The sequence below is a fragment of the Zonotrichia leucophrys genome, chromosome 4 (assembly GCF_028769735.1).
Source record: "Zonotrichia leucophrys gambelii isolate GWCS_2022_RI chromosome 4, RI_Zleu_2.0, whole genome shotgun sequence".
In the NCBI taxonomy this organism is placed as follows: domain Eukaryota; kingdom Metazoa; phylum Chordata; class Aves; order Passeriformes; family Passerellidae; genus Zonotrichia; species Zonotrichia leucophrys.
In genome coordinates, this window is record NC_088173.1 from 52,544,263 (window position 1) to 52,572,141 (window position 27,879).

General features: G+C 46.6%; 2 protein-coding genes across 10 annotated transcripts in view; both read right to left on the reverse strand.

Moving 5' to 3' along the window:
• Positions 1 to 5,756: 5,756 nt before the first annotated feature.
• LOC135447458 (cytochrome c oxidase assembly protein COX18, mitochondrial) lies at positions 5,757 to 10,123 on the reverse strand. Of its 3 annotated transcripts, none has more exons than XM_064712394.1 (6): positions 9,845 to 10,123; positions 8,679 to 8,779; positions 8,254 to 8,417; positions 7,291 to 7,403; positions 6,858 to 6,968; positions 5,757 to 6,174 (listed from the first exon to the last, which is right to left on the reverse strand). In XM_064712394.1, the coding sequence occupies exons 1-6, from the start codon at positions 10,121 to 10,123 to the stop codon at positions 5,992 to 5,994; spliced, it is 951 nt and encodes a 316-aa protein (XP_064568464.1). In that variant the 3' UTR covers positions 5,757 to 5,991. The 3 variants fall into 3 exon arrangements, with proteins under 3 accessions (XP_064568464.1, XP_064568466.1, XP_064568465.1); XM_064712396.1 differs by having other exon boundaries at positions 8,679 to 8,783; positions 10,017 to 10,031; XM_064712395.1 differs by having other exon boundaries at positions 8,679 to 8,783; positions 9,845 to 9,976.
• A 1,690-nt stretch (positions 10,124 to 11,813) lies between these two features.
• Positions 11,814 to 27,879, reverse strand: part of ANKRD17 (ankyrin repeat domain 17) — a 68,243-nt gene continuing 52,177 nt past the window's right edge. For 3 of the 7 annotated variants that reach the window (XM_064711701.1, XM_064711696.1, XM_064711700.1), the window contains 19 exons: positions 26,796 to 26,944; positions 25,592 to 25,703; positions 25,303 to 25,448; positions 24,157 to 24,299; positions 23,509 to 23,722; positions 22,998 to 23,173; positions 22,589 to 22,751; positions 21,762 to 21,857; positions 21,453 to 21,569; positions 20,764 to 20,974; positions 20,123 to 20,570; positions 19,882 to 20,037; positions 19,532 to 19,681; positions 17,405 to 19,056; positions 16,275 to 16,472; positions 15,441 to 15,689; positions 13,543 to 13,718; positions 13,289 to 13,453; positions 11,814 to 12,410 (listed from right to left, as the gene is read on the reverse strand). In XM_064711701.1, coding sequence (XP_064567771.1) covers positions 12,351 to 12,410; positions 13,289 to 13,453; positions 13,543 to 13,718; positions 15,441 to 15,689; positions 16,275 to 16,472; positions 17,405 to 19,056; positions 19,532 to 19,681; positions 19,882 to 20,037; positions 20,123 to 20,570; positions 20,764 to 20,974; positions 21,453 to 21,569; positions 21,762 to 21,857; positions 22,589 to 22,751; positions 22,998 to 23,173; positions 23,509 to 23,722; positions 24,157 to 24,299; positions 25,303 to 25,448; positions 25,592 to 25,703; positions 26,796 to 26,944 — 4,781 coding nt within the window. In that variant the 3' untranslated portion in view covers positions 11,814 to 12,350. The remainder of the gene's footprint in view (positions 12,411 to 13,288; positions 13,454 to 13,542; positions 13,719 to 15,440; positions 15,690 to 16,274; positions 16,473 to 17,404; positions 19,057 to 19,531; positions 19,682 to 19,881; positions 20,038 to 20,122; positions 20,571 to 20,763; positions 20,975 to 21,452; positions 21,570 to 21,761; positions 21,858 to 22,588; positions 22,752 to 22,997; positions 23,174 to 23,508; positions 23,723 to 24,156; positions 24,300 to 25,302; positions 25,449 to 25,591; positions 25,704 to 26,795; positions 26,945 to 27,879) is intronic. The other 4 variants (XM_064711702.1, XM_064711698.1, XM_064711699.1 and 1 more) reach the window with 3 other exon arrangements.

Genomic DNA, 27,879 nt, shown 5'->3' on the forward strand with positions numbered 1-27,879 from the left:
TGGCAGCAGCAGGTTTGAGACTTCAGAGACTCTCTCAAAGGGTGAACTTAGATGGATTCACTCAAATGAACCATAAAAATAACACACTTGGCCAAAACTTGGAAAAATTTTGGCCCACAACAAGTCCCAGTGATGCTCATCCAAAGAGCAATGAGGAAAGACAGAAACCAACCCAAATCCACAGATGCTGACAGCACAGGAACATGACAGCTCCTCAGCTCAGCCCTGAACCACAAATCTGTGTTTTGCATAATTTAACAGACTTAGAACATCCTCTCACCTGACAGAACCTGGGGAGAAATATTATAAGAGGCTAAAGCACCAGCCAGATTTCATTTGGCCAGAGCAGTGGAGTTACTTTTCCCTGTATTCAGTATTTCCTATCTTTAGGGGTTTTAGAACCTGCTTAGTAGTCAAGGCCTCACTTCTGCAGTGCAGCAGCTCCCAGATTTCAGTCTGATTTTCCACCAGCATCTTCAATCCAAATTCTGCATTGCCACAAGGGCAAACAGCTTGTGGCAGCAAGCACCACGATGTAGACCCAGAGGCGAGGCAGACCATTCTTGTCTTGGAGGCAGTCCTGGGGGAGCTGGCAGCCCTGGGAAAGCACACACTGCAGCTCCGAGCCTCGTGGTGTGCCAGCTGCACCCTGCTCCGCTCTGACATGCCACGGCAGCGCTGCCACACTGCAGCAGCCACGGCAAACAGCCAAGCACAGCCCGGGAACTGCAGCTGCCTGCAGGAGCAGCTCAGGGCACAGCTGTGCTGCCCTAAAGCCGCTCAAAACATCCCCGCTCCTCCTCTCTCTCAACTTCCACCATCACCTCACTCGAAACAATCTGCATCTGAAGGGGAAAAGGTCACCATATAATTTTTTAAAAATTGTTGTCATGTACATAAGTCAGTCTCTGGGGACTTATTGCTGAAATCATGACTTTAATATCTCCAAACAAAGCTTATCTCTCAGCCTTCCAGAGAGAGCATATAAAGTGGAAAAATGCAAGACTAGCAAAAGTTTTATTAGCAAATTAATCTGCGCTTGTTTACTTTGTAAAATACAACAGAATTATTGGTTGCACTCTGGAGCAAGCACTTAGGCTGTAATGATATAAAAACCATGGACTGCACAGCAATTACAGAGGAAAACCAGGGATTCCAGGCAAATGGCCCCACCTGGGAATCCATGGACCCACTTGCAGTCCCTCCCCATTTCTCTTCTGACAAAGCTGCACCTTCTCCACTTACAAAAGTTAATAAGGACCCAGTGCTCAACTGTAACTCTGGCGATGCATTAAAGGAAGTCCTAAAAACAAGACACAGAAATATTTCCAAACTGCTGAGTGAGTATCAAGTACCTCTTTACAGACCCTTCAAAAAAAAAACCCCAAAAACCTTTTCTCATCATGTGGCCAGCTGGACTTTAACAAAACGCACAAAGAACTTGAGTTCTAAACTAAAATCCCTTTAGTTGTACCCACAAGGTTTAGGCTACATTGATGTGAAACCTCCAGAAAGTTGCTGTCTGCCAACTTTCAATCTCCAGTTCTTCCTCAAAGCAGAAATAACATGCCTAGAGAGTACCACCACTATTTATATTTTATTAGCTACATTTCTAAGCAACTGATTTCCCCCAGTAGAAGATTTTATCATTTATTTTCTAGACAGAGAGGGCTCAAGGTCACGAATTCATCCAGAAGAACGTGTTCTCTGCCTGCAGCAGCTCCCTCAGCTCTGAGGTATGCCTGATAAACCTCTGTCAGCAGGACAGAGGTCAGTTTTCTGTTCAAACTCAGGTGCTGAAAGAAAATCACTGCACCTGAGTGTTCTGGTACCTCCAACAGACCTCTCAAATCAAATCCAGCCTTTCAAAACTTCCAGGAAATCCACATTTAAATGCTATCCTGTCAGATAAGGTTCACAGTTCACCATTTTCCTACACACATTCCCAAGTGAAAAGCACACACAAGGACAAATGGCAATCCAACACAGCCCTAAAGCCAAGCAGATGATCTGTCCTGCTCAAATTTAAGCATTTCTAAACTTACCATGCCCCTGCCTGAAGATTCCTGGCCCATCTCAGGTAGTCTTAAAACACCAGAGTGGAAAAGCACTTCCTGCCTTGCTTTACCTGCCTGCCAAGAGCACAGTGTAACTACAATCCACAGACCTTCTTCTTCTCTTGCACTTCCGAGGGTCCATCATCACCAGGGGCCGGCATTGCACCCTCTCTGGAACAACCGCGCACCCCTGACCAACAGCTCCCCACAGCACTCCAGATAAACACGCTCAGCCCCAAACTCCTCAATCCACAGGGCCCTTTTCCTCAGGATGGATGATGCTGAGGGCTGGCATGTTCCCAATTAACATTCTTCCCACTACTGCCTGTGCGGTAGCCATTGATACTCCAAGTGGCTTTCCAACCTCTCTGTCCCCTCCATTTCACACATTTGAGCCTTGGACTCCTAAAGCCAAAGCAGCAAATACCAAAACCACCTTTCTACTGCCCAAGTGTGAGCACAGGAGTGTGACTGCCCTGCAGGAAGGAAGGCAGGGTACTTGGCACAGGGAAATGCCCTCCCTACCTCTCTCCAGGCCTGAAAAGGCCAGGTAATATTAAGCCTCAGAGCACACGGCACAATCCCCCTTATTTTCATGAGGGATTTGAGTATGGGAGCTGGAAGATTTCCTCCAGAAGCCCAGTCCCTACAAATAAGGCAGTAGTGGTCTCTTCCACTTTCAAACAAAAGCAGGGGATTATATTAAGTAAAATAGGCTAAAAAAAGTTACTTACTATTACTCCAACTGCAAAGTTAATTAAGGCACTCAAATTATGAATAGGTACCTAGACAAATGAATCCACAGACTTCAACTCCTTAAATAAAGGAACATAGGGATGTGTGCACTCACCTTAATGATGAACCTAATTTACACAGGCTTCTTCAAACACCCCTACCCAAACCCAAAGCCCATAACACTACAGTTTTGTGCAGCAAAAAGGGATCAAAATCATCGAGGTGCCATTGATGTGAAGCACTAATCCCTCATTCGGAATTTTTCTGTGATCCCTGAAACTCAGAAAATAGAACAGAACACCTCACTCAGGAAAGCAGCAGCTGCTGTTGCTTTTTAGCACTATGCTGAGCTTCAAAGGAATGGAGAATACCTTATTTACCATTAGGAAGCAGTTAGATTAATTAAATATAGGTAGGTTATTAACACCAAGTGAAAAAGGGGTCCTGCTGGCAGCTGGCCACACGGCTGCACCAACATTGGAGGGCTTTGCAAAGACAACCAGATTGTTCCAGACATCTGCCTGCTTCCCTTGGGCATCCTCAGCCACAAAGAGGGAGCAGCAAGGAGTTCTTCCCATTATTTTCAACTCAGCAGTGTTGAGCACTGGGTTACTTCAAAGGGGCACAGCAGTGAGGAGGAAAAGCAGTGTACACTGTGAAGGACAGCTGATTAAGCTCTGAAACAGCACCAAGATGAAAGAGAGGAAAAAAGTTTTAGTGCAATGCTTGCCTGCATGTCCTGGATGTCAGAACCCAGCAGCTCTGCAGCTGATATGAACAGGAGCACCCCCGTGTGTACAGCAATGCACTCAGCAGTACTTTAAAGATTTTTACTTTCCAGAAACCATGGAACCGTGCCAAAAATGACACTCAGTCCAGGAAAAAAAATTCTTGCACTTCAAGGAATCCATCCTAGTAACTGAGCTTTGGATGAGGAGTTTGGATTCCCCACTAAAACAACCCCACAGAACCAACAGGTGGATGGCAAGGTGTCAAATTCTCTGGCAGAGAGCAGCAGCCCCTCCAGCAGCCTGTAAAAGGTGTTGGATCATGCTGGTATCTCATTCCTCAGTGGGACAGCGGCCAGCTCATCTCACCTACAGTCTTTCAGGTGAATAATCAGAGGGGAGCTAGGAAGGAAGCTGCCCCCCTTTCTAAAACCACAATTGTTTTATCACTACTGGGTTTTGCTCATTTGCCTACAATCTCTTTGTTTTCAGCAAAGCCAGAACAGGAAGCAAACAGGAGAGGTGGAGAGACAGTTAAAACAGAGCTATAAACCACATTACTTAAATAATAACAGGTCATTCACAAAGAATATTGTACAGGCTTTTTAAAGACACTTCAGCTGGGTTTGTGAGAGAACACAGCCACAGGTTTTTCTGACTTCTTCTCCAGAAACCTCCCTTAGCCCTTCCACAGTCAAGGAGCACTCATTTGACCTGACACACACCATCATATGTATCGTTGCTCCACCTTTGTCTCATCCACATGGACTGACAACAAAAAAACCGCATTACCATAAAAAGGCAAACAGCAAATCTCCGATCCTATTTCCGAGGAAGAGCATCTAACACCGAGACAAGGATTTTAAGCCAGACAATGTATTGGAACAGAGTCACTACTATGGCAGGGAAGAGAGGCAAGCTTTTGTGTAAACAATGTCTTTTTGCAGGGCACAAGCACAAAGATAACAAGCATCAAGTTCTCCAAGTTCACACTGCGTCTTCAGGACAGAGGATAAACAAGCATCACCCAGCCAGGATGTTTCAGCACTTCTGAAGAGAACCCATGCAGGGAACTTGGACTTGCCTGACTGCAGTTTCTTAAGCTTAGGCTCCCTCCTAAGTCCATGCAGTGTTCCAACAACCCTCTTCCAGACTGAAATAATGCTGTGATAAATCCACCACCAAATACACTCACTGGAGAAACCTTATTCTCTTTTATCTCGCCATGGTAGGTCTTGGGTGTAACTTTATAAGGTTAAAACGGTGTAAAACAAACATAAAAAGGAGAACTGCAAACCTAACAAGGCCAGCATTTGAACATTTCCTGCATTGAACATATGGGGTCCTGGCAGAGCTCTGAGTCATTTTTTTCAGTGACCAGTTTCACAGCCCTCTTTATGCTTCCCAAAAAATATAATTTTCTTTTTTACTGCACACAAGACATGGCTATTGCCAGCCTGCCATTCCCAGGCTAGGAAAGTGAGCCTCTCTCAGGTGAGACTGCTGAGGAAGGAGAGCTGACTTTCCTTAGCACTGCATGGAGCACCAGCTCCCCCTACCACCAGCTTCCCAGACAAAAACTCACTCCCCTTTCCAGTCTTTTCCCAACACCTTCAGATGCGGCAAAATGACAATATTCATTCAGAGAAACCTCAAAGACCCTTTAAAAGCCTAGAACATTACCTTACCTGTAATGCAGACCTGGAAAGGGCTTTATCACATAACCTCTCATCTCCTTACCTGTGGGTTTTGAATTGTTAGACACCATTAGGTGAGATGCTTTTGGCTGCTTTGCCTTCCGTTTCACACCTGTTTTGGGGAGTGTTTTTTGGTATAAAACATCCTGGCAGCATTCAGACACAACTATCACTGATGTTCTGAGACTCCTAACAGTGAAAACAGTGGAAGACCTCAGTGAAACATCCTTACAGGTAAAGTGCAGTGTTGTGAGTCCAATGACATCTGCGCTTTTTCTTCTAAACTGCTGGTTTTAGTCAGCCCTATCTGCAAAGTTCCACTAGATTATCACAGCAACTCAAATAAATGTTTACAAGTCTGCATTAAAAATTTCTGCTTCTGAATTTTTGTTAGTTTACATCCCAGCAGTAGCTTGGAATCTTTAAAAAAGTTAAGGTAAATAATTAATTCATGATCATTTTAACAAAAAAATCCCAAACCTTTTCACCTTTAGGACTTAAGAATAAAACAGAGGCACTGTATACAAGTCACAGCTTTATTTAACACTCACCTGGCCAATTTCTTAGGATAATTCAGGAGACCAACCTGGATTTCTGGACTACTGCAGCAGCAAAAGGACCCCCTTGAAACAAAGCTTCCCAGTAAAGACACATTTTTGCTGACCAACCCTTCCTCGTGGCCAGCCAGCGTTTTATTTGGAAAATAAATATACAGCATTGAGTCCATGTGACGAGAAGAGCAGGATTCGCTGCTGAGGCGGCTCCTCCTGGAGCTCAGAGGCGCTGTTTCCCGAAGCTGTACCTGGCGGCCAGGGCAGCCAGCATGTCCCTGTAGGGCGTGTCCGAGTGGGACGGGCTCCTGGGGATGCGGCACAGGCGGCGGAAGGCGGGCGAGCGCAGCAGGAGGTTGTGGGACAGCCCCACCAGGCTCGAGGACAGCCAGTACAGCGCCATGGACTGCAACGACACAAGCACAGGCAGCTCCCTGGGGGCAAGCCAAGCACCGGCCTCGGGCAGCTCCTCCTGAACCGCAGCTGCGCGCTATTCCCGGGGACTGATGAAAATAACTCACCTAAACCACTCCTCCCGCTCTCATCTGCAGTAATGGCTCCATGTGAAATGTAACTGTCTGCCTCTGAACTCCTCTGGGGAAAAGTGCCATCTACACTGAGGCTTGACAGCTCTTAATTCATATTAAGCTTGCTTCAACTTCTGTATTTAAAACTATAATTGAGCCAAACAACCAGACACTTTATTTTTACTAAGAACACTCTGCAGTACAAAACCCAGTAAAAATGAGAAGTGTTTGAAGAAAGGAAGATGTGGAAAATTTCCTAATTTAAGAACTACACTGGTTTCCAGTGAACAAACATTCATCTGTGTGTCTTTACACAAAGCTTTCCTCTCCTTTTTCAGGCTACATGGAGGACATTAACCCCCTTCAAGTTTGCAAAGTCTTCCTGCTTGAACAAAAACATCCCAAAGGCAACAAGATTTAAGCATACATGTAGCCAGAACATGTGACTTTTCTTAAGCACACAGCAGTAGAGACAAGGAACACGTGAGGCCTTCGGGCTGTCCTCGAAGCACCAGAACAGCCCAGGCACAGGTGACATCCCAGAGGTCACCTGGGTACTTACAGAGGGCACTGTGGCAGCAAGAGGGATCATCACCACCGACACCGCACGGAAGAAGTTGGTGACAAGCCTCTGGATCCGTGAAACTGGCATTTTTGTTTGGGAGGCAAAGATCTGAAAGGGCAGAAACTCACAGTTACAAACAAACTCTTTTCGAAACGGCTGTACTGAAGATTAACACCCAGAAATCTCATTAGATCAGCATTCCAAAGAAACTGCAGTCAAGACTAAATATTACTGAAGTTCAAGTAGATCTGAGACACGTCCCATCCGACCTGGAGGCCTCTGAACAAAAACACCTAACACATTAAAATACACGGAGCAAACAGATTGTGTTTCACTTCTGCCCAGGGCATTTGAAGCAGTGACAATCTGCAGCCACCTTCACATGTCAGCCCTCTGCAGTCACTGCTGCTGGTTTGTCCCACCAACATACCTCCACCACCAGCAAATTCACCAGCCCCAGGGACACTGGCAAAATCCACGTGGAATCAGGCGCCGTGAGGTCTGTGAACCACAGGGCTCCTCCTGAGGAAAACTGTTCTTGCACTACAGGGAAAAAATTGAAGAAAATACAAAATTCAGTATAATTTGCTGTCTCAAGTGAGCCAGAACTGTACCATATGTTAAACCAGAGACCAAAGTTTCTAGGTATGTTTTATCCACATGGTAAGTACAATTAAAGCCAAAATCTTTGGTTTAACACTCTGCTACCAATATAAGTAGGAAAAGTGAGAGATACAAGCTGAGACCTGGCTTAGCTCATGACAGCCACAGACAGGAAAATCTGCAATAAAAAAATACTTCAATCTCAAATATTTTACAAGTCAGTGAGGAAAACAGGAATGCAGTAACCTACAGTGTATATTTCATGATTTTGAGAAAACAATATTCTTCTTAGTAGCTGTATAACTAGCCATCTTTGCTTAAAAAAACAAAGTATAAACTCTTGTCTAAAAAAAAATTTGTTTTTTTTAAATTTAAAAGACCCTCACACATTCATCTTGTCTACAGTATTTCACATGGAAAGAGAATGGAAAGAGAAAAAATACAGATTAACAGTGAGTGTGGTGTGGCACGTGTAATATGATTTGCTAAACAGGACTGTCAGACTACATTAAGTTTAGAACTAATTTCAAATATTACTTATTATTTATATTAATTAAGGTTTATTATATTATTAGGTTTATTATTTATCAGGTTTAAAGCCTGAGTAGCTGACTGATTTTTATATCAGCTTGTGCACCAAGCTTGGGACACTGTGCCCTTTAACGAACAAGGTGCCAGTGAAGGCAGCAAGTGGATAAGAGGTGAGAGTGAGAGAAGATTTGTGTCCAGGTGCAGCACCTATTTGTGGGACAGGACCCTCTTTCTGACCTCCACAAGTGCACGTGCCCACCTTCAGAGCCCAGCGCACCGACGCTGCAGTTGCGCAGCGCCAGGGACACGCACACCCACATGGGCACCTGCACCCACAGCAGCAGCGTGGCCTTCAAGGGGTGGCAGTTGTCCCGGACGTACAGCTCCGCCACAATCCTCCGCATGTTCCGCGCAAAGTGGGACCTTGGCGAGAGGAGAGCACAAGTCAGAGCTTTGACACGGACAACGGCTGAAAGGCAACAGAATAAATAAATAAATAAATAAATAAATAAATAAATAAACAAACAAACAAACAAACAAACAAACAAACCGCAGGCGGGGAAAGAAAATCTAAGCTGTGGGCCGTGGCAGAACCTTGCTGCCAAAGCGCTGTTTGTGGCACCTTCCTTCCTGCACGCCCCACTCCAGAACGGATGCAGGAGGTGTGGGCAATCCCCCTCGTACCTGGCCACCTTTTCAGACCAGCCCAGCTGCTTTCCACGCACTGAAACTTCATAGCGAAGGCGCTGGGCAAGCTCCTTAATCTCAGGCTGCAGGTTTTCCAGCTAGCTAAAGAAAAGGAGAACTGGTTGGGCACAGTGGCAGGTAACACTCCCTCCCTCCCCTCTGTTGTTAGCTATCCCTGGTAACTCAACACCTCAACAAGTATTACACTTATTAATTATCACTGTAAAATTTAATATCTGTACAGGAATTAATACGTATTAATAATGTACAGTAATTAATACATATTGCCACTGTAAAATTCAATACCTCGATGGATGTTACACATAATTATTACTCTTCTATGGTTTAATACCAGCACAGGCATCAAACGTATTGATTACCACTCTAAGTTAACAGCCGTAGGGGTAGGAAACCCCTGTGAGAGACAAGGCATCTTGTTAACGTCTCACTCAACATCAGTGAACACCTTTCATCTTTAAACAAAATAACCACGCAAAGGTAACAGTGACAAGTAATTGCAGTAACAATCAAAAATACTCTCTTACTACTACATGGAATGAATACAGAATTTTAATATTTTTAGACTTTGAACTTTTTAAAGAAGAAAGTGATTTCTATTACAGTTGAAACCAGGGCAATTCTTAGCAAGCATCTTTTTGCCTGCATTCAGGACTTGTAATCAGCTACTCCACTTAAGAAGACTCAGCTGTAATGGCACTTCAATGTGAAAAAAAACCAAACAAATGGACAATTATAAAAACTAATAATAATATACAAATATAAATATATAATAGCAAATACATATATGCTTAAGAAAAATCTTAAATTAACAAACCAAAACTACTACAATATAATAGAATGTATTATTTAGAAATATATTGTGTTACACATGATAAAATATGCAAAGTGTATATATATATAAATAAATTAAAGGCCATGAGGACACAACTCGGCAGTGAACAAAGTCACCACCCACAGCATAAGAGACGGTATTACAGGAGAGTGCAACACACGCTCACTTCTACAACCAAAAAAAGCACAAAACGTAAAAATTCCTTTAAAAAAAACCCCAAACCCGCTGCAATAAAGGAATTGCGATGCTCATTCCGCGGCCCCCTCAGCCCCTCCACCGTCCTTCCCTCAGAGCCCCTCAGCGCTCGCACCTTAGCCAGCAGCCGCCCCTGCTGCGCGGCCAGCGGCAGGGTCACGGCGGTGCGCAGCAAGGCGGCCCCGCCGGCGATGGCGGCCCAGCAGGGCAGCCCGGTGGCCTCCTGCAGCGCCGCCAGCCCGCCCTCGGCCCAGTGCACGGGCGGGGACCCTGCCGCCCACTCGTACCAGCCCTCGGTGCCGCCGTGCCCGCCCGGCCCCGGCCCCGCTCCCGCCGCCGCCAGAGCCGCCACGGCCGGCGGGGCCCGCGCGCCCGCCCGCACGAGCCGCCACATGCCGACTGGCTCCGCCCCCTCCGCCGCGGCGCATGCGCCGCCCCGCCCCGCGGCGGCTGAGGGCGCGGGGAGGGCGGCGCCTCACGGCGTGCCCTGCGCTGGGTCGGAGCCCGGCTGCCCCGGGCCGGGACACCTCCCGCCACATCATACAGTACGTGCTGACTTGGAAAGGAACCACGGAGTGGTTCCTGCACCGGGCATCCCCAGGGATCACACCGTAGCACTGGCAGTGTTGTCCAAACCGGCTTCGAGCCCTGCCGGGGTTGGGCCACTGTCTCACCCCTCTTCCAGTAAATACTTCCTCCCAATAGCTAGCCTAAATTTCCCCTTTTTCCACTGTACCCATTACTTGTGGGCGTATCACTGCAGTTCCTGACAGGAGTCCCTCTTGGGCCACTTCAGATACTGCAAGGCTGCGGTGAGGAGTTCACACAGACTTCCCTTCTGCAGGCTGAACACTCCCAACCCTCTCAGCCTGAGGATTATATTCTACAGTAATTAATCATAACCGAACACTTCATCATTCCACATGAGGAATGTTCTCCTTCCCAGCCAGGTTCTGACCTGTCTCCTTACCCCTTTCTGCGGCAAGGAGAGGTCAAAACATCCCTTAGACCATGCACTGCACTGTGTTCTCTTTCTGTTCTAACCCAGGTTCTGCTCTCTTTCCCCAAATAAACAGCACCTGCCCGCTCCCAAAAGAGCACATTGCTTGGTTTACTGGACAAACAAAAAGCATTACACTGTGGGGGAAAAAACCCAAAACTATCTGGGAATAAAAATGGTCCAATTCCACCCACCCAGGATCTCCCGTGCCCAGCCCGCTGCCACAGTGGCGGCATCAGGCCTGTTACTGCTCCAGGCATGGATGTAACTCTCAGGTCAACAAAATACTCTGGAATTCATGGTGCTAATAAATACTGAGCACTATTTCCCAGTAGGATTAATAATTAGTAACCCTAAACAGCACTAAAGCCTGCAGCAAATGACTGCAGCAGCACAGAGGAAGGGCACTCACCCACACTGATAAGGTGTGAGATGGAGTTTCAAACCTTTTTCTGAGCAGTTCCTCACTCTGGGATCGATTTTGCTAGCACCAGATCTTCACAGGATGTATTTAAGGAGATCAGATTGCTGGAAAAAGGAACTTGCTTTTATAGAGAGCAGCACCTAAGGACAGGTATACAGCCTTGGGTATGCCAAAGGTTTGGAGACACCTCAAATACCACCACAATCGTTAAAAGGCAGTAGTTTCTGTGGCCAGCTGAGGTGTTTGCTTGGTTTTCTAAGGGGAACCATAATAAAACCAAACAATATTTCCTAAATCTGAGCTAGATCTCCTTTACGTGCTCTCTAAGGGAGCTGTACAGGGATCCTGACAGCATCTGTGTCACTGCTCCCGAGCCCGGCTCACAGGACCCACCCTCCTACATCTCCTGCCACCTCTGCCCACGGGTGACAGCTCCTAACAATCAACATGGGAATTCCCACTTGGGCTCTTCCAAATAAACCTACATGGGCCTGATTCTGGAAGGAATCAGGAGCCTTCAGCAAGGAAGCTCTCCTGAAATGTCAAATAAAGAATGTATGTTTTCTCAAAAAAATCCAACACAGGTTTGGAAAAGGCCCTCTGATAATGCCTGGGGTGTTTCTCTTTTTATCACTTATTTAAATTACACAAGTAGAAAAGTTATGCTTATTAATAGTTTAATGTATGAAGGAAACATCCAGATTTCTGAATATGAAGGTACATATCTCACATTAATTTAAGTCTACATAAAGTAGAGCCTCTATAACTGACATATTGAAATTTACTTTCTGCTTAGCCATTTGTTATGTAAACAATTGTACATTTATTTGCCATTCTAAAACTTCAGGATCAAGTTTACATAATTTTGCTAAATTTCTGTGTTTGCTCAGAAGCAGTTTACAGTACTAAAACCAACCAGCCAAAGAACAGCTTCAACAGAAAGTTATGTCAAAAAAAAAAAAAAAAAGAGGAGGAAAGGAAAGAAGAAAGTCTAACTAAGTTGAAACATATGATGGTGGGGAATGGGCGGTCACAATGTTCACAGAAAAAGGTCAGTTAGTAAGTTCTTCTGCAAAAAGCCTACACACTTCAGTCAAGCACATCAGTAGAATGATCTGGGAGCACATAAACTGTTTCTGCCAATTGTGGTTTCCTCTGCAAAAAACAGGAATCTCAAGGCCAGCACGTTGATCCCACTCAGCCCAGTTGGTTCATATGCACACTGTTCATGTGAGGTGTCCAGGTTCCAGTCCACACCTGCAAGAGAAACCCAGGTTAGCACCGTGCTCTGGGCTGCTCCAGGAGGGCACAGCTCACAGGGGCTGCAGGGTCACATTCTCCTGGCCAGGACCATCAACTGGGCTCTGGGGGTGCAGCAAATGATTGCTCAGCCCAGCCCCCAAATCCCTCCACACCCAGAGCAAGGCATGTGCACTCTTCTTGACTTTAAGTTCAGACGAACAACAATTTGATTCCTCCCACCTTACCTTCCCCTAACACTGTCAGCTCTGGGGAATCCCAGGTCTAACCCAGTAAAGCTTTCTTTGGGGGGCAAAGTTTCCTCATGAAACCAGGAATCACCTTGCAGGGACGAGAAGCCACCTCAGAGCAATACCTAAACTGTGGCCAAATCCCCTCTCCTTCACACCTATGGCCTAGCAGAGCTGGGAGTGCTCCCCACAGCTTGGATCATTCCCAAGCGAATTCAGCCCAGAAACAACTTTATTTAGTAACACTAACAGGGATCACTGTCCAATTAAACACAATCACAGGATATAATCTATCCATTACGGTATTAGTTCCTGAGTAAGAACAAGAGGTTTAGGGGAATTAATCCCTCTACCTAAATTATATTCAGTAGGCAAGCCAGGCAAGATCAGAGCAGCAAAGAGCTACTTACTCCCTTCCTCAGGGCACTCCTAACACAGTCACAACATCCTCAACTACAGAGCCCAGCAGCAGCCCTGTTGCTGCATCCCCTTCTCGAGAAGGAAAAGCTCAACTAACAGCACATAAACTGGCTTTTCCTATGAAATTTTGCCCCAAGATTTGTCTTCCCAAATGCCTAACTGCACAGACAGGAATTATGATACATTTTGAGTGAAATACACAGTGCAAAAAAGCGGAGCAATTACCGTCTGAGGCCCATTGTTTTCTGTGGAATTTGAAACCATCTTTATCAGCGAGTTCCAAGATGGGTCAGCAGCATGAGGCCCGTTAAAGATGGGGCCTCCAGTACCATCTGTGATGGGGGCTACAGGAGGAATTATGGCGTTCCCATACACAGAAAAAGGCATTCCCTGGGGGAAGGAAAGGAACAGTCACAGGATGCTTTAATGACTGCCACTGCATGGCCAGCAGGACAAAAAGGAGGCAAGGAGGTGCTTACCCCGACTTTTGGGAAGTCCATGTATCCTGCAGGGACGGGCTGATGGAATGTACCGGAAGGCGCTACGATGCCCGCGCTGTCTCTCTCCATGGCTTGGTGCGAGAAGACGCCTGGGTCGGACATGGGCCTGTGGATCATGTGGCTGCCCATGCCGCTGTGGCACCAGTCCACTTTGTCTGCCAGCAGCACAGAGACACGGCGTTAGCCACGGCACCCGCTCCCGCCGCCCGCGGAGCGCAGCCCCCACCCGCTCCACAGCAGGAGCCCACGGCGTGCACGGACGGACGGACGGCACCACCAGTGCCACCTGCAGGGCCAGGAGCCCTGAGCTGCTGCCGGGAGTGTGGGACAGTTACCTGCAACCAGAGCGCTGCCCCTGCAACTTTCCTCCATTTCAACAGCAAAGCTGGAATTTGGGCTAACTCTCCCTCCTCCAAAAACCTCAGATCCTCCAAAAACCTCAATTCCTCGTGCCTTTGGTGCTGTGGAGAGGGTATGTACACTATGAAGACTATTTGCTCTACTTCACTACCATTTTTCCACTAATTACTTCATATTCTAAGGGACACAGAAGTATCTGTGCAAACCAAAACCAGCAAAGGACCAGCTGCAGATATGTGCTCATGTCCTAATTCATCAGAGGCAGCTTGGTATTGGTGCTACAGTTCAAACTCCAGACATTCAAAAAATCCAATTTTCAAAACAAAACATTAAAAAAAAATTATTTGGAGAAGGGGTACAGAAACATTTCAGAGGCACTCCAATACTCAAGTAGAGAAGAGCCAATCCCAAAGTGAACTGAAAATCAAAATGTTGAAGTCATTGACCGAAGCAGAAAAAAAGCAGCATCCCAAAAACCAAGACAGGTACAACAGACAACTTTCACAGCTACACAAGGCAAATAATTAGTGAATTTCTAAAGCTTTACCTGGGAAAAGACCATCAGTGAAGTAAAAAAGAGTTTGTATTTGGGGAAAAATGCCAGCACAGTCAGTGAATTAAAACCTTCAGCTGTCTGGACTCAGTCAAGGAGCAGAACAATTGCTCTGAACGGTGGAGCAGTTCCAGCCCCTGCAGGTTTTCCAGAGCAGACTGGATAAAGCCTTGAGCAATACAGGCAATAGATGGCAAACCCCATTTTGTGCAGGAGGCTGACAGGACATCCAGAGGTCCAATCCAACACAGCCTCAATATTCATATCCCCCAACCCAAGCAAAAAAGCCCTAAAGAAATTAAAAATATAACTTCCCACAAAAAAAACAGGCAATTAATATGGAAGAAGTTAATCAGTCTCCCAGAAATTGCATCCAAGACTCCTGACAGGTTTAGTAAGAAAAGCTGTAAGACCACTGACTGAAATTGTTAATAAAATCCAAAATACTAGATTCTATGTGACTCCAGGAGAGCCAAGAGCCTTGTGCTAGTAGAAGGCGGACGGCTGAAAAGAATAAAGGAAACCCAAATGTGGATTTTTATCACTTTATAAAAGCACCATTCTCAGCACAAAAAGTTCTACCTTAGCTACAAATTAAATATTAACTCCTACCATACAAACAACCTCTTTATCAACAAGAAACTCCAGACAGTTATCTTGTGACACCTCCATTTCCCCTCTTCCTCAATTCCATGTTCCTCACTGTGTTCATGCCTGGAAGGCCTGTTTTTATTTTTCCTGCTCCTACTTGGGAGTACCAAATCTTCATAGCCAGGACATTTCAGAACCCCCCAGGGCTTCAGAAACCTTGTTAAAACAATTAAGTGGCCAGGAAGGCTAAGAGAAGCCCTTGTTCTTTGGAAAGAACATTTCTGTGTTTTCAGGCACCCACTTTGGCATGCTCCTGTGCTGAAGACAAACACAATGGTGTGATCAACTCAAGTGCTCCTGTAACCCCACATACCTTGACTGCCACCTATACCTTCGAAGGACCAGATCCCACTGTGGCCCACCGGAGCAGCCAAGTTGCTCCCAATTACAGAAGGAGTCGACGTTCCAGTTTGTCTAATGCGTGCAGACCGTTCAGTCCCAATGGGAACAGGAACTTTTCTGTCCTGAGAAACGTTACTGGGCTTTTCTGATCCCAAGGACACTGCTGAAGGGGTGGGAGAGGGTGCTCGTACTCCAGAGGACACGGACTGAGCAGGAGATTCTGCAGGGAGAGCAACAGGAGCACTTAGTGATGGCAGCCAGACCCTAAATCCTGCCCTCCGTGTCCAACAACTGCAAGGGCAGCTGGTTAATGCCACATTCACCCACCTCAGGATCATTTTATTTCCAGAGCACAGAGATATTCACCACGATTTAGCCCCTTATATAAAATGCTTATCATGCCCTGGTAGCTCAGCCACTGGAGGACACACACCACAAAACCTTAACTAAGCATCACTGCCTATCAGCAACAGAGGATTTGAGGATTATATTCTGAATCAGAGCTGAAATAAGCCCACATAAACCTGTCTTTGTTGGGTTTGTTTCTTCTTCTTCTTTTTGATTTGTTCCCTGGGGTTTGTCATTGTTTTTGCCAATAAAATACATTAACATGTTCCCTAAATAAGCCCGCACCCCACAGCTTATTTGTTTTCTGTCCAAAAAGCTCCATACTGCAGGGGCCAAAGGTAGAGGAGGAACCAGAACCTGCCCTAAGGATTTTATCCTGGAGCTCCTTATGCAGCTCTGCCAGACAATTTTATTTATACAGCAGCTTCTCAGCAGCTCCCTGCTGACCAGAACTCACCATTTGATGCTGATGAACATGGAGGCAATAAACTAAGAGGGGAGAAATGCTGTCTGTTGAAATTAGCAGCTGCAGGCGCGCCGCCCAGCGGTGTCCCGGGCGCGTAGATCTGCCCGCCCGACAGGTTCGAGGCAAAGGTCCCCAGGTGTGTAGAAGAAGGGGTTACAGAAGCATAGGGAGAATCCATACTGACAATACCTACGAGAGAAAATGGGCACAAGTGACTCCCACAACTCCAACACTCCAGCAAGAGGTCCCTGGCAGCATGGAAATAGAAAGGAAAACTTTTATCCCACCCGTCTTTAGGGGCACGTGTTACAATTTTCCAAAGGCAACTGGAGCATTAAGCTCCACACTTCGCAAGTCTGTTCAGTGTGTGGCAGTTGTGCTGCACACCTAAATTGAGAATGATATCCCAAATAAAAGAATTATTGCTCCCTCATGTCCTCTTCAATGAAGAAAGGGAAAAATAAAACCTTAGGGATGATCTCAGACTTATGCACTTCTATATCTTAGGGGCATACAGGGCCCTAGTCAAAATGCTGACTAGCGCATCAAGGTAAAAAAATTAAAGCACCATCATATTCACAAAATAGGAAATAAAGTGTTACTGTATGTCTCAATCTATTAGCACCTCAGTGCTCCTACAAAAACAGGCAGAGATGGTCCAAACCATCTCTGTACTTTCTGGAAGCTCCGTAACAGGTTCTGTGACAACCTCTTGGCTTCCGTTTTGGGCAGAAAGCAAAATGTCTTACTAAAAAATGCAGGCAGTCAAGGAAATTACATTTTTTGGATCAAATGTAGTAATTAAGAGAAGACACTGCCTGTAAGTTACAAGACCACCCTAGAACTTGGAAGATGCTGCACATTTTTCTGCAGCCTCAGGACAAGGTATCACAAACTGGAACAGTCGCTATCTAGTAGGGAAGGGGAGTGGGAATAAGAGTGTTTTATCTCAGCTATTGGGAGAGGAACAGACTGGAATGGCAAAAACCCTCTTATATCAAGCCCATCAACTGCCAATCAGTTACTAGATTTGACAGGGCACTTAAAATGAACTCCACTTGGCTTAAACAACACAAGAATGAACTGTATTACTATGGAATGGACACAAGCCAGAGGCTTACCTGAGGGACTTGGAGCTGGCCTCTGTAACGGTGGCCTAAAACCCGGGGCTTTGGAAGTATCGGACTGATGTAACGGATCTGAATTTGGCAAAAACGAGGACTTAGCTGAGAGCATGGACTCCGGTGTTGTCTGAGAGGAAACGACGGAGCCGCCCCAGAAGGCATGAGCAGACGTGGGGCTGTTCTCGAACAACGTACTAAAGGGCCCGAAAGGCAGGGTAGCACTGAAGTTGTTCCCCATGGGCTTGTTCGCCGCGTGGGCCGAATTCTGAGAAGCACTTTGTGTACTTAAGGTAGAAGGAAGCTGCACTGAAGAAGGAACGCTGTGGGGCCTTTTGATGTGGTTAACGTTGAGGACTGCGACGGGAGAGTTCTGCACGGGAGCTGGATTCTTGGGGACGCTGCCGGCACTGTGGACAGGCGGTCTGATGGCTGGGGTTTCCATCTTGGCTGCGGGCTGAGCTGAGCCCATGGCCGGCTGGGACACGGGGTAGGTCATGGGAGCGCCGCTCGCGCCGACCGCCGGAGCGGATGAGCTCGTCGCCGCTAAACTCGGAGGCACGACCATGCGGGGATCTGGTGCGGGAACCTGAGGTTGCTGGAGAGGGGGCCTGGCCTCCGGCAGAGGCGCTCCCGGGGGCTGCTGATGAGCAGGATGCACGGAGGAGCCGCCGGTCCCGGGATTGGGCTGCCTGCTGCCGGTCGAGCCGCCCGCATCCACGGTGGGCGGGCTCCCCGCGTCCGGCTCGGACGGAGGAGCGCCTTTGTTGGGAGAGGCGGCCGCGGCGCAGTCGGGAGGACTGCTCCTGGAGACGCCCGCCGGCTGCGCGGGAGGAGAGGGAGATGAGGGGGAGGATGCGGGGTAGTGTTCTTTGGCAGTAGGAGTCGGATACGTGGTGTTGGTGGGCGCCGTGCTCGTGTTGCTCGCCGTGGTCGTCACGGTGGTGGTGGTGGCGTTGGACGTCTTCACCACGGTGACGAACAGCTGCCTCCTCACCGAGGGGGAGCTCGGGTTGCCGCTTGCCGAAGATCCAGGCACAGTAGAAGCCACCGAAGTCGTCGTGGCCGTGGGGCTCGTCGTCAAAGAACCGGCTGCGCTGGGCTGAGCGCCGCCGCCGCTCTGGCCGCTGTGGCGAGGCACCATGTGAGGTTTGGGCGAGTTGGTGGCGCGGGCGGGGCTCAGCGGCCGGACGGGGAACGGGCCCCACGTGGACTGGGCCGGCGGGAAGGTGCCTCCGAAGTGCGTCATGGGCAGCCGCGGGGGACGGATCTGCTGGAACGTCTGAGCGGCCAGGAGCGCGTGCGCAAACTGCGGAGGAGGATACGCCAGCGGGAGCGAGACCTGGAAACCGGGCCGCACGTTGTTCACGGGGTTCTTGATGCCCTTGTGAGCGGATGCTGAGGAGATTGCAGGCACGGTGAGCGCGGAGGCCGTCTGAGATGCCGACGAAGCAGCTACGGTGGTCACTTTGATGCCCACGAGAGAACTGTTAGCAGCTGTAGTGGCGGCAGGTGTCGAGGACCCTATCTTGGAGTTTACAGTTGAGCTTTTCAAACGGTTCTTTGGAATAAGTTCATCGATTTCCTTGTCTGGATCCTTGATGAGAGCATTGATCAACTGCGTGGCCTGTCTGGTTGATTCTGTGCCACCCCTACAGAAAGGAAGGACAGGGAAAAGTGCATCCAAAGTATTTACACACATTATACACAAAGCCCTCCCACACAGGATCCAGCCTGTCTTCTATCACCCTAACACAAACAGGAAAGTAACTCTCTATTCAGCCTAGCACAGTCCTGCTGCAGACAATTACTCAAGAAATTAAGTTTAAAACACCCCAAATCCCAAAAACCTCAAATGGATAAAATATTTGCTTCCCTAAATATTCTTTCATATTTCACCATGTATTAACAAGCCCCAACACAGAATCCCAACATTTATTTTCTCACAAGCCGTCTTGTGTACCTGCTGCTGCTTGTACTGTTTCCCCACCCCTTTCCTCTCTCCTGCTTTCAAGGGATGTTACAAGGAACAACCAGATCAAGCCCTTAATTTTGCTATGCAGACCAACTTTCTAAAAGGAGAAAATACCCACAAGACAGAGCCAATGCAGGATCCTGCTCACCCACCTTATGGTGATGATTCGGTCTCCAGTTTTATCCTTCTGTTTGTCAATGTCTATGTGTGCTCCTGTGCACTCACGGATCGCGTTGATGTTACACCCTCCTCTACCAATAACTCTGGAAATCACAGTTGATGGGACAGAAACCTTCTTGGATCTACACAAAAACAGAAACAATATTAAGTAGGAAACACTTGCATAGCAGAAAGCTGTGGGCAAGGTGGTCAAAAGAACGCTGTATTTTCTAATTCAACTTAGGCAGCAGCAGCTCAAACCCACTGAGAAGGCCATTCAGTAACTCCAAGGAAGGCCACACAAAGACAGCACCAAGGGGATTAGGGGAATTACTTTGCTTACCTTCTCACAACTTCCTTCCAGCCTTCTTCCCTTTTCTGACCACGTTTAGGACTAGCAATGGTTAGCTTTCCGTTTGGAGAAGAAAGGGGAGAAGGAGCGGATTTTGTGCAAGTAGACAAGGAATTGCTTGTCACTTCATTAATAACTTCAGACAACCTGCAAAAGGAATGAAATGCTGTCATTATGTGGGGGAGAAAAAAAGGATGACTCACACTTTGCATCTGTGGTGACAGGAACTCACTTGATGGATGACTTGCCAGGTACTGCTTTCCTCTCATCCTTCGGACAAGTGACGAGCACCGACGGTTGCTTTTTGTTGCTCTGGGTGTTGGTGACAGCTGTGGAGGAATGATTGTCGCTCTTGTGGCTGCTGTTGCTATTGCTGCTCTCATCGCTGCAGCTGGAGATCCTCATATTGTCACTGTCACCGCTCTCACTAGTGCTGCTGCTCTTGGACTCCCCATTCACCTTCTCAGGCTGGCTATAGGATATGGGAAGCTGATCATCGAATATAATCTGAACGTTATCAGGGGTTACTTTGTTTTTCCTGTTTTTCCTCTTGGAGCTCGTGGTGGTGATGGTGTTATTCCTCTTCCCATGAGAGCCTGCTAACGTAGTCCAGGTTGCAGATATACCTATGGTAGTGGTGGTGGTAGCACTGGGAGGCTCCATTGGGACCTCGGGATCATCTGATACAAGAGGAAAGAAAAAGCAGGAGTAACTTAACTGGTTTGGGGAAACCTGAGTGTTTTGCTTTCCAAATCACACCTGTCCTGTCAAAAAACTTTAGGACTAACTTTTTTGTAAAGCTCCAAGAAACACACAAAACCCTTGACTATGAGACATCCATAAATCTATTACAGATGTCATACCAGCTCATACCGAATTTCATTCTTTCCTTGGAATAATTGCAGTAATCACCTTCAGCTTTTAACTTCTCCTTCTCCTGAGCAGCTTGGAGTTCGAAATTCTCTTTATTTTTTGCTTCTATTTCTTCTAGTTTTCGCCTTTGTTCCTCTTTTTTCTTCCTCCTTTTCTCTTTTCTCTTCTCTCTTTTGGCAGCCAGAGCCAGTCTCCTGCTTTCTTCCCTTAACTACAAGTTAAGCACATGGAACAGCATTACAAGATGTCCCATGCATTTCAAGAAATCCAAGTGCTTTTTATTTCCTTTGATTTTTCTGTTTTACTTCTATTACAGTACCATGGCTTTTAGTAAATTAGTTAAATTTTTCAATATTTAGGACACCAAATTTGGTTTAAACCTAAAATCCATATGAGTGTGACTAGAAAATGCCACATTCATTTTTTTTTGACAAATCACATTCAGAAATCCTTCTTTTGGTACAGAGGAAATAGTTATATTGGCATTTCCTGATCCAATTACTCTGAACACAAGCAAAGTCCAAAGATGACCTGAACAGCAAGATGCTCAGCTCTGGACACTCCAATTATGGTCATTACACACACTCCTGTATCCCAATAACTACTTTTACCAACCTTATCATCATGAAGGCACATGAAATAGGAATTTTAAGAGAGAAATATTCCCAGCTGCAACTCTTTGCACTTGCCTTCTCCAAGTCCAGTTCCTCTAGAAGAATGCTTGCATTTTTGTTGGCCTCTGCAGCCTGTCTATCTTTGGCTTGAACAATTGACTCCATGCACAGGTGGCACTTCTTCAGCATCTCCTGAAATGACAAAGTGCATTGAGAACAAAGTGCCAGTGTTCTCATTTCCTGCTGCTTTTCCCCAGAAATTCCAATGGGACTCGTGTTGCGGCTGAAAGCTGGTGGCCAATGAGCCCAAGAGAGGTCAGATCACTCTCTGAGGCTGAGACACAGAACTGCTCCTTGTCAAGTGCTTCCTTGCCCCCAGCTTACCTTATCAGTGATGGTTGCAATGTATCTCATGCACTCCGAGTCTGAGGGGAACTGGTTCACCTCTTTCACCAGGTAACGCACCACCTTCACGTGGCCCTGCAAAACACAGTGCAAGCACAGCCCTTTCCATCAGACCAGCTGCCTCTGCCTTACTGAAAAACACTTCAGCCCAGCAGTCCTTGCAAAAGATTGACTTCCAACCCCTCACCACATGAAACTCAATGCTTTTTCTGACATCTTTCTCACCTTCTCAACTAGTGAGGCACGTTTCTGCCACCAGAGAAGGCAAGTAATTACCTCTCATCAGGCTGCCCTTACTCCAGAAGTACTTGAAAAACTTCTGCCTTTTTAGGGCAGTTTTCAGCTGCCCATCTCTAACAGCTTAACACCTACAGGCTTCTACAGTCATCTGCAATGTTTCCAGTACTGCATCACCTCAACCACACTCCCTTACTAACAGAAGCCATCTGTAGACTCAAATCAGGCTGAACTGCACTTTTTTTGACCAAAGTCCTCACCCTCTCTAGCTTAAGGAACCAATCCTATTTCCCCCCACTTCTATCCCACAGAAACCCTGCAAATTTCACCCCTCACACACCAGAACCAGACTCACTTCACTGCCTATAGAGCAAATTTTAATTAGAATTGAACACCGGCATTACACAGGGGACACATGTACCTGTTTCTGAAGATTCAATGCCAAATATTCAAATTAACTGAGATATTATTAAATATGTAGCTTCTGTCAGTATGCTCTATTTCTAACAGCTATGTAGGGATGAACAGGACAATCCCAGCTAAGAGAAAAGCTGAACTCCACCACCTACCTTTCGGAAGGCTGCCATGAGAGGAGTTATTTTCCTGTTATCAGCTGCATCCACGTCAGCTCCAGCCTGGACCAGCAGCTGGACCACATCAAGATGCCCCCCATTTGCTGCCAGCCACAGGGGAGTATTACCCTTCTTGTTCCGCACATCGATGTGAGCTCCCCTACAAACCAAACACGTGCCATCAAAACCCCGCGTTTAGGCAACAGGAAGCACTCTGACCCCAAGAAGAACTTCATTTGGGTCCTTGGGATAAATTAAATTATGTGACAGCAGTCAACAGACACACAGAACCTTTCCCATTTCTTGACCTCCTGCTGGCTATTTGAAAATAAGATTGTACATGGGGACAATGGAGCGTAAACACAGCCAGGTTTCCCTTCAAGCTGCTCTCATGCCAACAGCATACCTGCTAATGAGGAGCTCACAGAACTTGTAGTGCCCCTTGTCTGCTGCAATGGTTAAAGCTGTGTCTCTGGATGAAGGGACGGGGGGAGCGTTGACATCGGCACCTTTGTCCAGCAAGACCCTGCCCACCTCCGCGTATCCCCCAGAGGCCGCTTCCATCAACGGAGTCAGACCGGTCTGGGACAAGCAGACAGGAGCCATTAGTGGGGGAGAGTGGCTTACCTGAGACACACTGCTTATCTGGGTTACTGTTCTTATGCTTGTAAGCACCACAAGAGGAATCAACATTTATTTGAAGAAACACATTTTTTCATGAGCTTTGCAACTACCAAAATCTTACTCCTTAAATGCAGCCATTTTTTTTCTATATGATATCTGGTTTAGTTAACTGGACTGGAGAACTGAACTAGAGAAATTGACTCGCACAAAGGCAAGAAAATCGGGTACCAATGCAGACACCATGAGTTACAAGCACCTCCCTCTGGAGCCCCCTCTGGCTGTTTGCTCTTTACCTTGGCTCTGTGCTCCACGTTAGCTTTTCTATCAAGCAGCAGGCTGACCACCTCAGTTCTTCCCTGGAAACAGGCCAGAGTCAGAGCTGTATTCCTGTTGGTCTCGATCTGGGCATTTATATCAGAGCCCATGTCCAGTAACAGCTTGACAGCAGCAGTGTGCCCATTCATGGCTGCCAGCATCAAGGGAGAAATGCCCAATTTGCTGCCAGTTCTGAAAGAGAAGAAAGAACCACAACTGTTTTAAAGGTCATTTCAGAAATGTGACTATAATAAACTAATGGAGGCAGAGAATTCACACACTGAAAAATCAGCTGCATACCAGCTTCTACTGAACCTACAAAAGGCTCTCCACAGCAAGTATGGTTTTGGACAGGTGTTTCTACTTTAGAGACTGCACTTTTACTTTTTGATGGCTTCAAATTGAAGGGCATCTCTTATGAGGTGTGCTTATGACTTACAGCCTGTGCTTGGCCCTTTCCTTGTACCCCTGCAGCTCACACCTGAGCTGTTTTCTGCCTCCCAACAGATGCAAAAGCACGGCATAAATGCACACACACAGAGAAAACTACACAGGGAAAACACACACGCTTTCCTCACATAACTCACAAGCAAGCACACGAGATAAGGGCTGGGAAGGGAACTTGCCTGGAATTGATTTCTGCCCCAGCGTTCAGCAGAATCTTGATAATGTTCACATAGCCACCCGAGGCAGCGAGGCTCAGAGGTGTGTAATCAGACACATTCCTGTGCTCCTTGTTTGCCCCCCGAGCTAGCAGCAACTCCACCACCTGCAGTGTTTCAACACACAACATCTGGTTTGCTCCCAAACTTGCAAATCTAGCCAACACAAATGCTTTTTAGACCTAAATGTTCTGTTGGAAGATGTCAATGGTAAGAAAGGCGCTTTAATCAGTTGCTTCACTATACCCCTTGCCTTCATGAGGCCACACCTGTGTCCCCAAAGCCACTGTAAAACTTCCTTTAAAAAAAAAAAAAAAATCTATCATGGCTGCTCATGAATCTACTAAATTCAACAGCAGAGTAAGAAAAAGCAGATCTCCTCATGATTATTTCAGCCATCTTTAAAGCGTGCCAGACCCAGAGATTCAGTTTCAATATGGAATACAAAGTACTCCTGCTTTTTGTCCTCTACTGCAGAGGACATGACCAGAAACTGAACTGTCTAGCAACTTAAAATCACCGTGCACAATGAGGTGAAAACCCATAGTGGCACTTCCAGTGCAATATTACATTTGCTTCACTTTCAGGTTTTAAGCATTAAAAAAGTTTAGATCAGACGTGCACAATTCTCAATCAGAATGTTTTCCCATGAAATCACAGAACAAATACACTGTCAAACCCAAAATTTGGGCAGGAGGGTGTTCTGACATCATCTCTGCCACCCAAAGCTCAGCTTTTTCCAATTTCTTTCCCCAAAAACTATAATGCTTATATATGTAACCCATTTGTGTCTAACTCCTGATTCTCAGCAAGAATACTCATGATAGTGTTCACTTTCATATCTACATTTAATTATGCTGATAAAAGTCCCATAATGGGGCACTAATGACTGCATTCATGAGGACACCTGGCAGCACCAGTCCAGTTATCAAAAAAGAAAAAGCAGTCTAGATTAGACATGTGGCAACGTGTAAATTGGAAAATGTGAAGCCCTTTGCACATTTTTTAAACACACATCCTCTGTGACTATCTTTTCTGGAAGATTCTTGTACTGTACTGACACAGTATGTCATTCACACACTGCATCTCGAGATGTAAGGTTTACTTCACCTCTTGCCTCCCTCCTGAACAAGCCAAAGACAAGGGAGTGTCCTTGGTTCTCTCAGACTGGGCTTCAATATCAGCTCCATTATCCAGTAAGATTTCCACAACCCCCACATGGCCGGCTGTAGCAGCCAAAATGAGCGGAGTAAACCCTGAAACAGCAAACATGACACGAGTTACAGCACCGCAAGAGCAAGCCTGAAGGTTTCACATCAAGTGTAGGGTTACTGGGGATTTATTTAGTGGGACACAGGCAAAGCAGACAGGGTTCACAGTGCCACGGTGAGACACCCACCTTTCTTGTCCCTGTGCTCAATGTTAGCTCCTCTCTCCAGCAGGGTTTGTACCAGCTCTTCATGGCCACCAGCACAAGCCAGCGTCAAGGCTGTGTCATGGTTACTCTCAGTCTAAACCAAACAGACATACACACAAGATAAATACTTGCTTTTTCAAGTACAGCCCCTCCCTGCTATAGCCAAAACATAACCATACCCATGCCAAAGGAAAAGCTTCCATAAGCTAAGAGCGGGTTTATGGGTGCCCCCCTGACAGCTCTGTGCAAGTTCATGACAGGATTTCACCTCTCAAGGCAGCTCTGCTGGGAGGTTCAAGAAGAAATCCTGACAAGAACTGAGATTCTTCAAGAACTGAGCTCTCATCTGTGCTCTGCTAACCAGATTAACTTCTTTGCCACTGCTTGACTGTGACCTTCACATGGTATAATGAAGGTAAGAATTCTGTCTTTAATGCTTGGCACTCCAGCCAAAGGCTTTATCAGGGCACAATCCAAGCCAAGTGTCACAAGCAACTAAGTAGCAAGGGCTGAGTTTCCAGAAGTTTCTCTCCTTTTCTCCCCAATGATCTCATGCCTTTGCTCTGCTCCCTGCTGCCCAATCTCAGGCATGTTATGTATAGCCCAGAGCTGTGCATATGCCAGTCAGTATGTGTATGCTTTTTGATGATGGCCAGCTAGCTCCAAGTCAAAATAAAGCTGCCTTTTTAACAGTTATTTTCATACAGAAAGTATTTTCCTTAGTGGAAATGAGAGCTTTAATTATTTCCTCTTGCTCAAAAAACAAAAAAAATCACAGCAATTATTACTTTCAAGACTTTCACACATCCGTGATCTCTGGCAAACAACTTGGAAGCACAACCGAAAACTCTGTGTGCAATGCTTTAAGGATTATTTTTGTCTTAGGATACCAGGCCAGAAAACATTTAATTTCTGTCAGTAGGCAACTCTGCTGTTTCTCATAATGCCACTGACAACACAGGAATAAGAAATGCAAGTGTTTAGTCATTCAGAGACCTTTTTTTGTTCGGTATGAGCACAGAGGAAAGTGGGTTGTGACTCTCGGGGGCGTTGCTCTGCCCATCCAAAAGCAGCAAACCCAGTCTCCAGAGCTCAATCCACTATAGAGCAGAGCTGTTTGCCACCAGTGAATTATTGAGGATGCAGGAAAAAGCAGCTTGGTGCATCTCTGGGAGTGCAGGCTCACCTGGGCATCGATGTCTATAGCAGGGTAGATGGGCAGCATGGCTGAAGGAGAAATGATGGGACTCGGAGTCGGCGTCTGAGGTTGGGACACTGAGGTTGCAATGCTGTGGGTGGGAGTGTTTGACATTGCAGATGCTCTTCCACTCACTGCTGTTGAACAGAAGAACCACACTAAGTCAAAGCAAAACACTTCCCAATGTAATGTGACAAAGGGACAGTGGGATGAATTCCCACCAACAGATGGAACTCCTCAAAAACTGTTGTTTTCCACAAATATATGTATTCCACACATTGAGCCCAACCTTTGATCCTTTAACTCTCAGAATTTGAACTATGAAAAAGGTTTACTCCATTCAATCAACGAAAGAGCTAAGTATCAGACTGACATGTATTCCAAAAGCCCACCAAAAGGTTTTTGTTTTTTTTTTAAACCCAAAGATCTTTCCTACAACAAATCAGCAATAATTGGACCTGGAGCTCCATACCTTTGGAAGCAGGGCTGCAGACCAAGTCCAACCAATGGGTACCTATGCAATTTTTCTTAAAACTTTTAATGTTTTCATGTAGAAGTCTGTTCAGCCTTGACCCCCACCCCTCCATAAACATAACAAAAAAGCCACAGGGCAGGATGCTCACACAGCAGAATCTGCTGAAACCAGAGAAGGGGAAGCTTCGGAAGAGCAGGCTGCAGAGTTCGGTGCAGGTGTTAGGAAGCAAAGGTAACACCAGTGACAGGGACAGGACACAGACAGCCCCGAGTGCCGCGCCTGCCCAGGGCCACTCTGCCCACGGCAAACCCCAGCACCCTTCTCCCTGCTTCCCTCACCACAGCTCACTGCTCCTTCCCTGCCACCTCTCCAGCGCTTCTCCAGCTGCTTCTCAGGTGCAACAGCCAAGGAGAAGGTGAAGCAGCACCACACACTTCTTTCCAGCTGACAAAAGCACTTTAAACTGAAAAATGGAACAGTTTCCAACCGATGCCACAAAACCGGTATCCTAACAGGCCCAGTTGTGTGCTCCCACCTCTGCAAGGCAGCTGTATTTTACACCCACAACTAATTTAATTTCTGGACTTCCTACACAAA

Excerpts from the sequence above, each read along its gene's own strand:
- LOC135447458 (XM_064712394.1), bottom strand. The coding sequence starts at position 10,123 with ATGTGGCGGCTCGTGCGGGCGGGCGCGCGGGCCCCGCCGGCCGTGGCG. Across the intron at positions 8,780-9,844 it reads AGGGGCGGCTGCTGGCTAAG|CTGGAAAACCTGCAGCCTGA; the intron begins GTGCGAGCGCTG and ends TTCTTTAGCTAG. Across the intron at positions 6,175-6,857 it reads TTGCTGCCACAGTGCCCTCT|TCCATGGCGCTGTACTGGCT; the intron begins GTAAGTACCCAG and ends GTGTCGTTGCAG.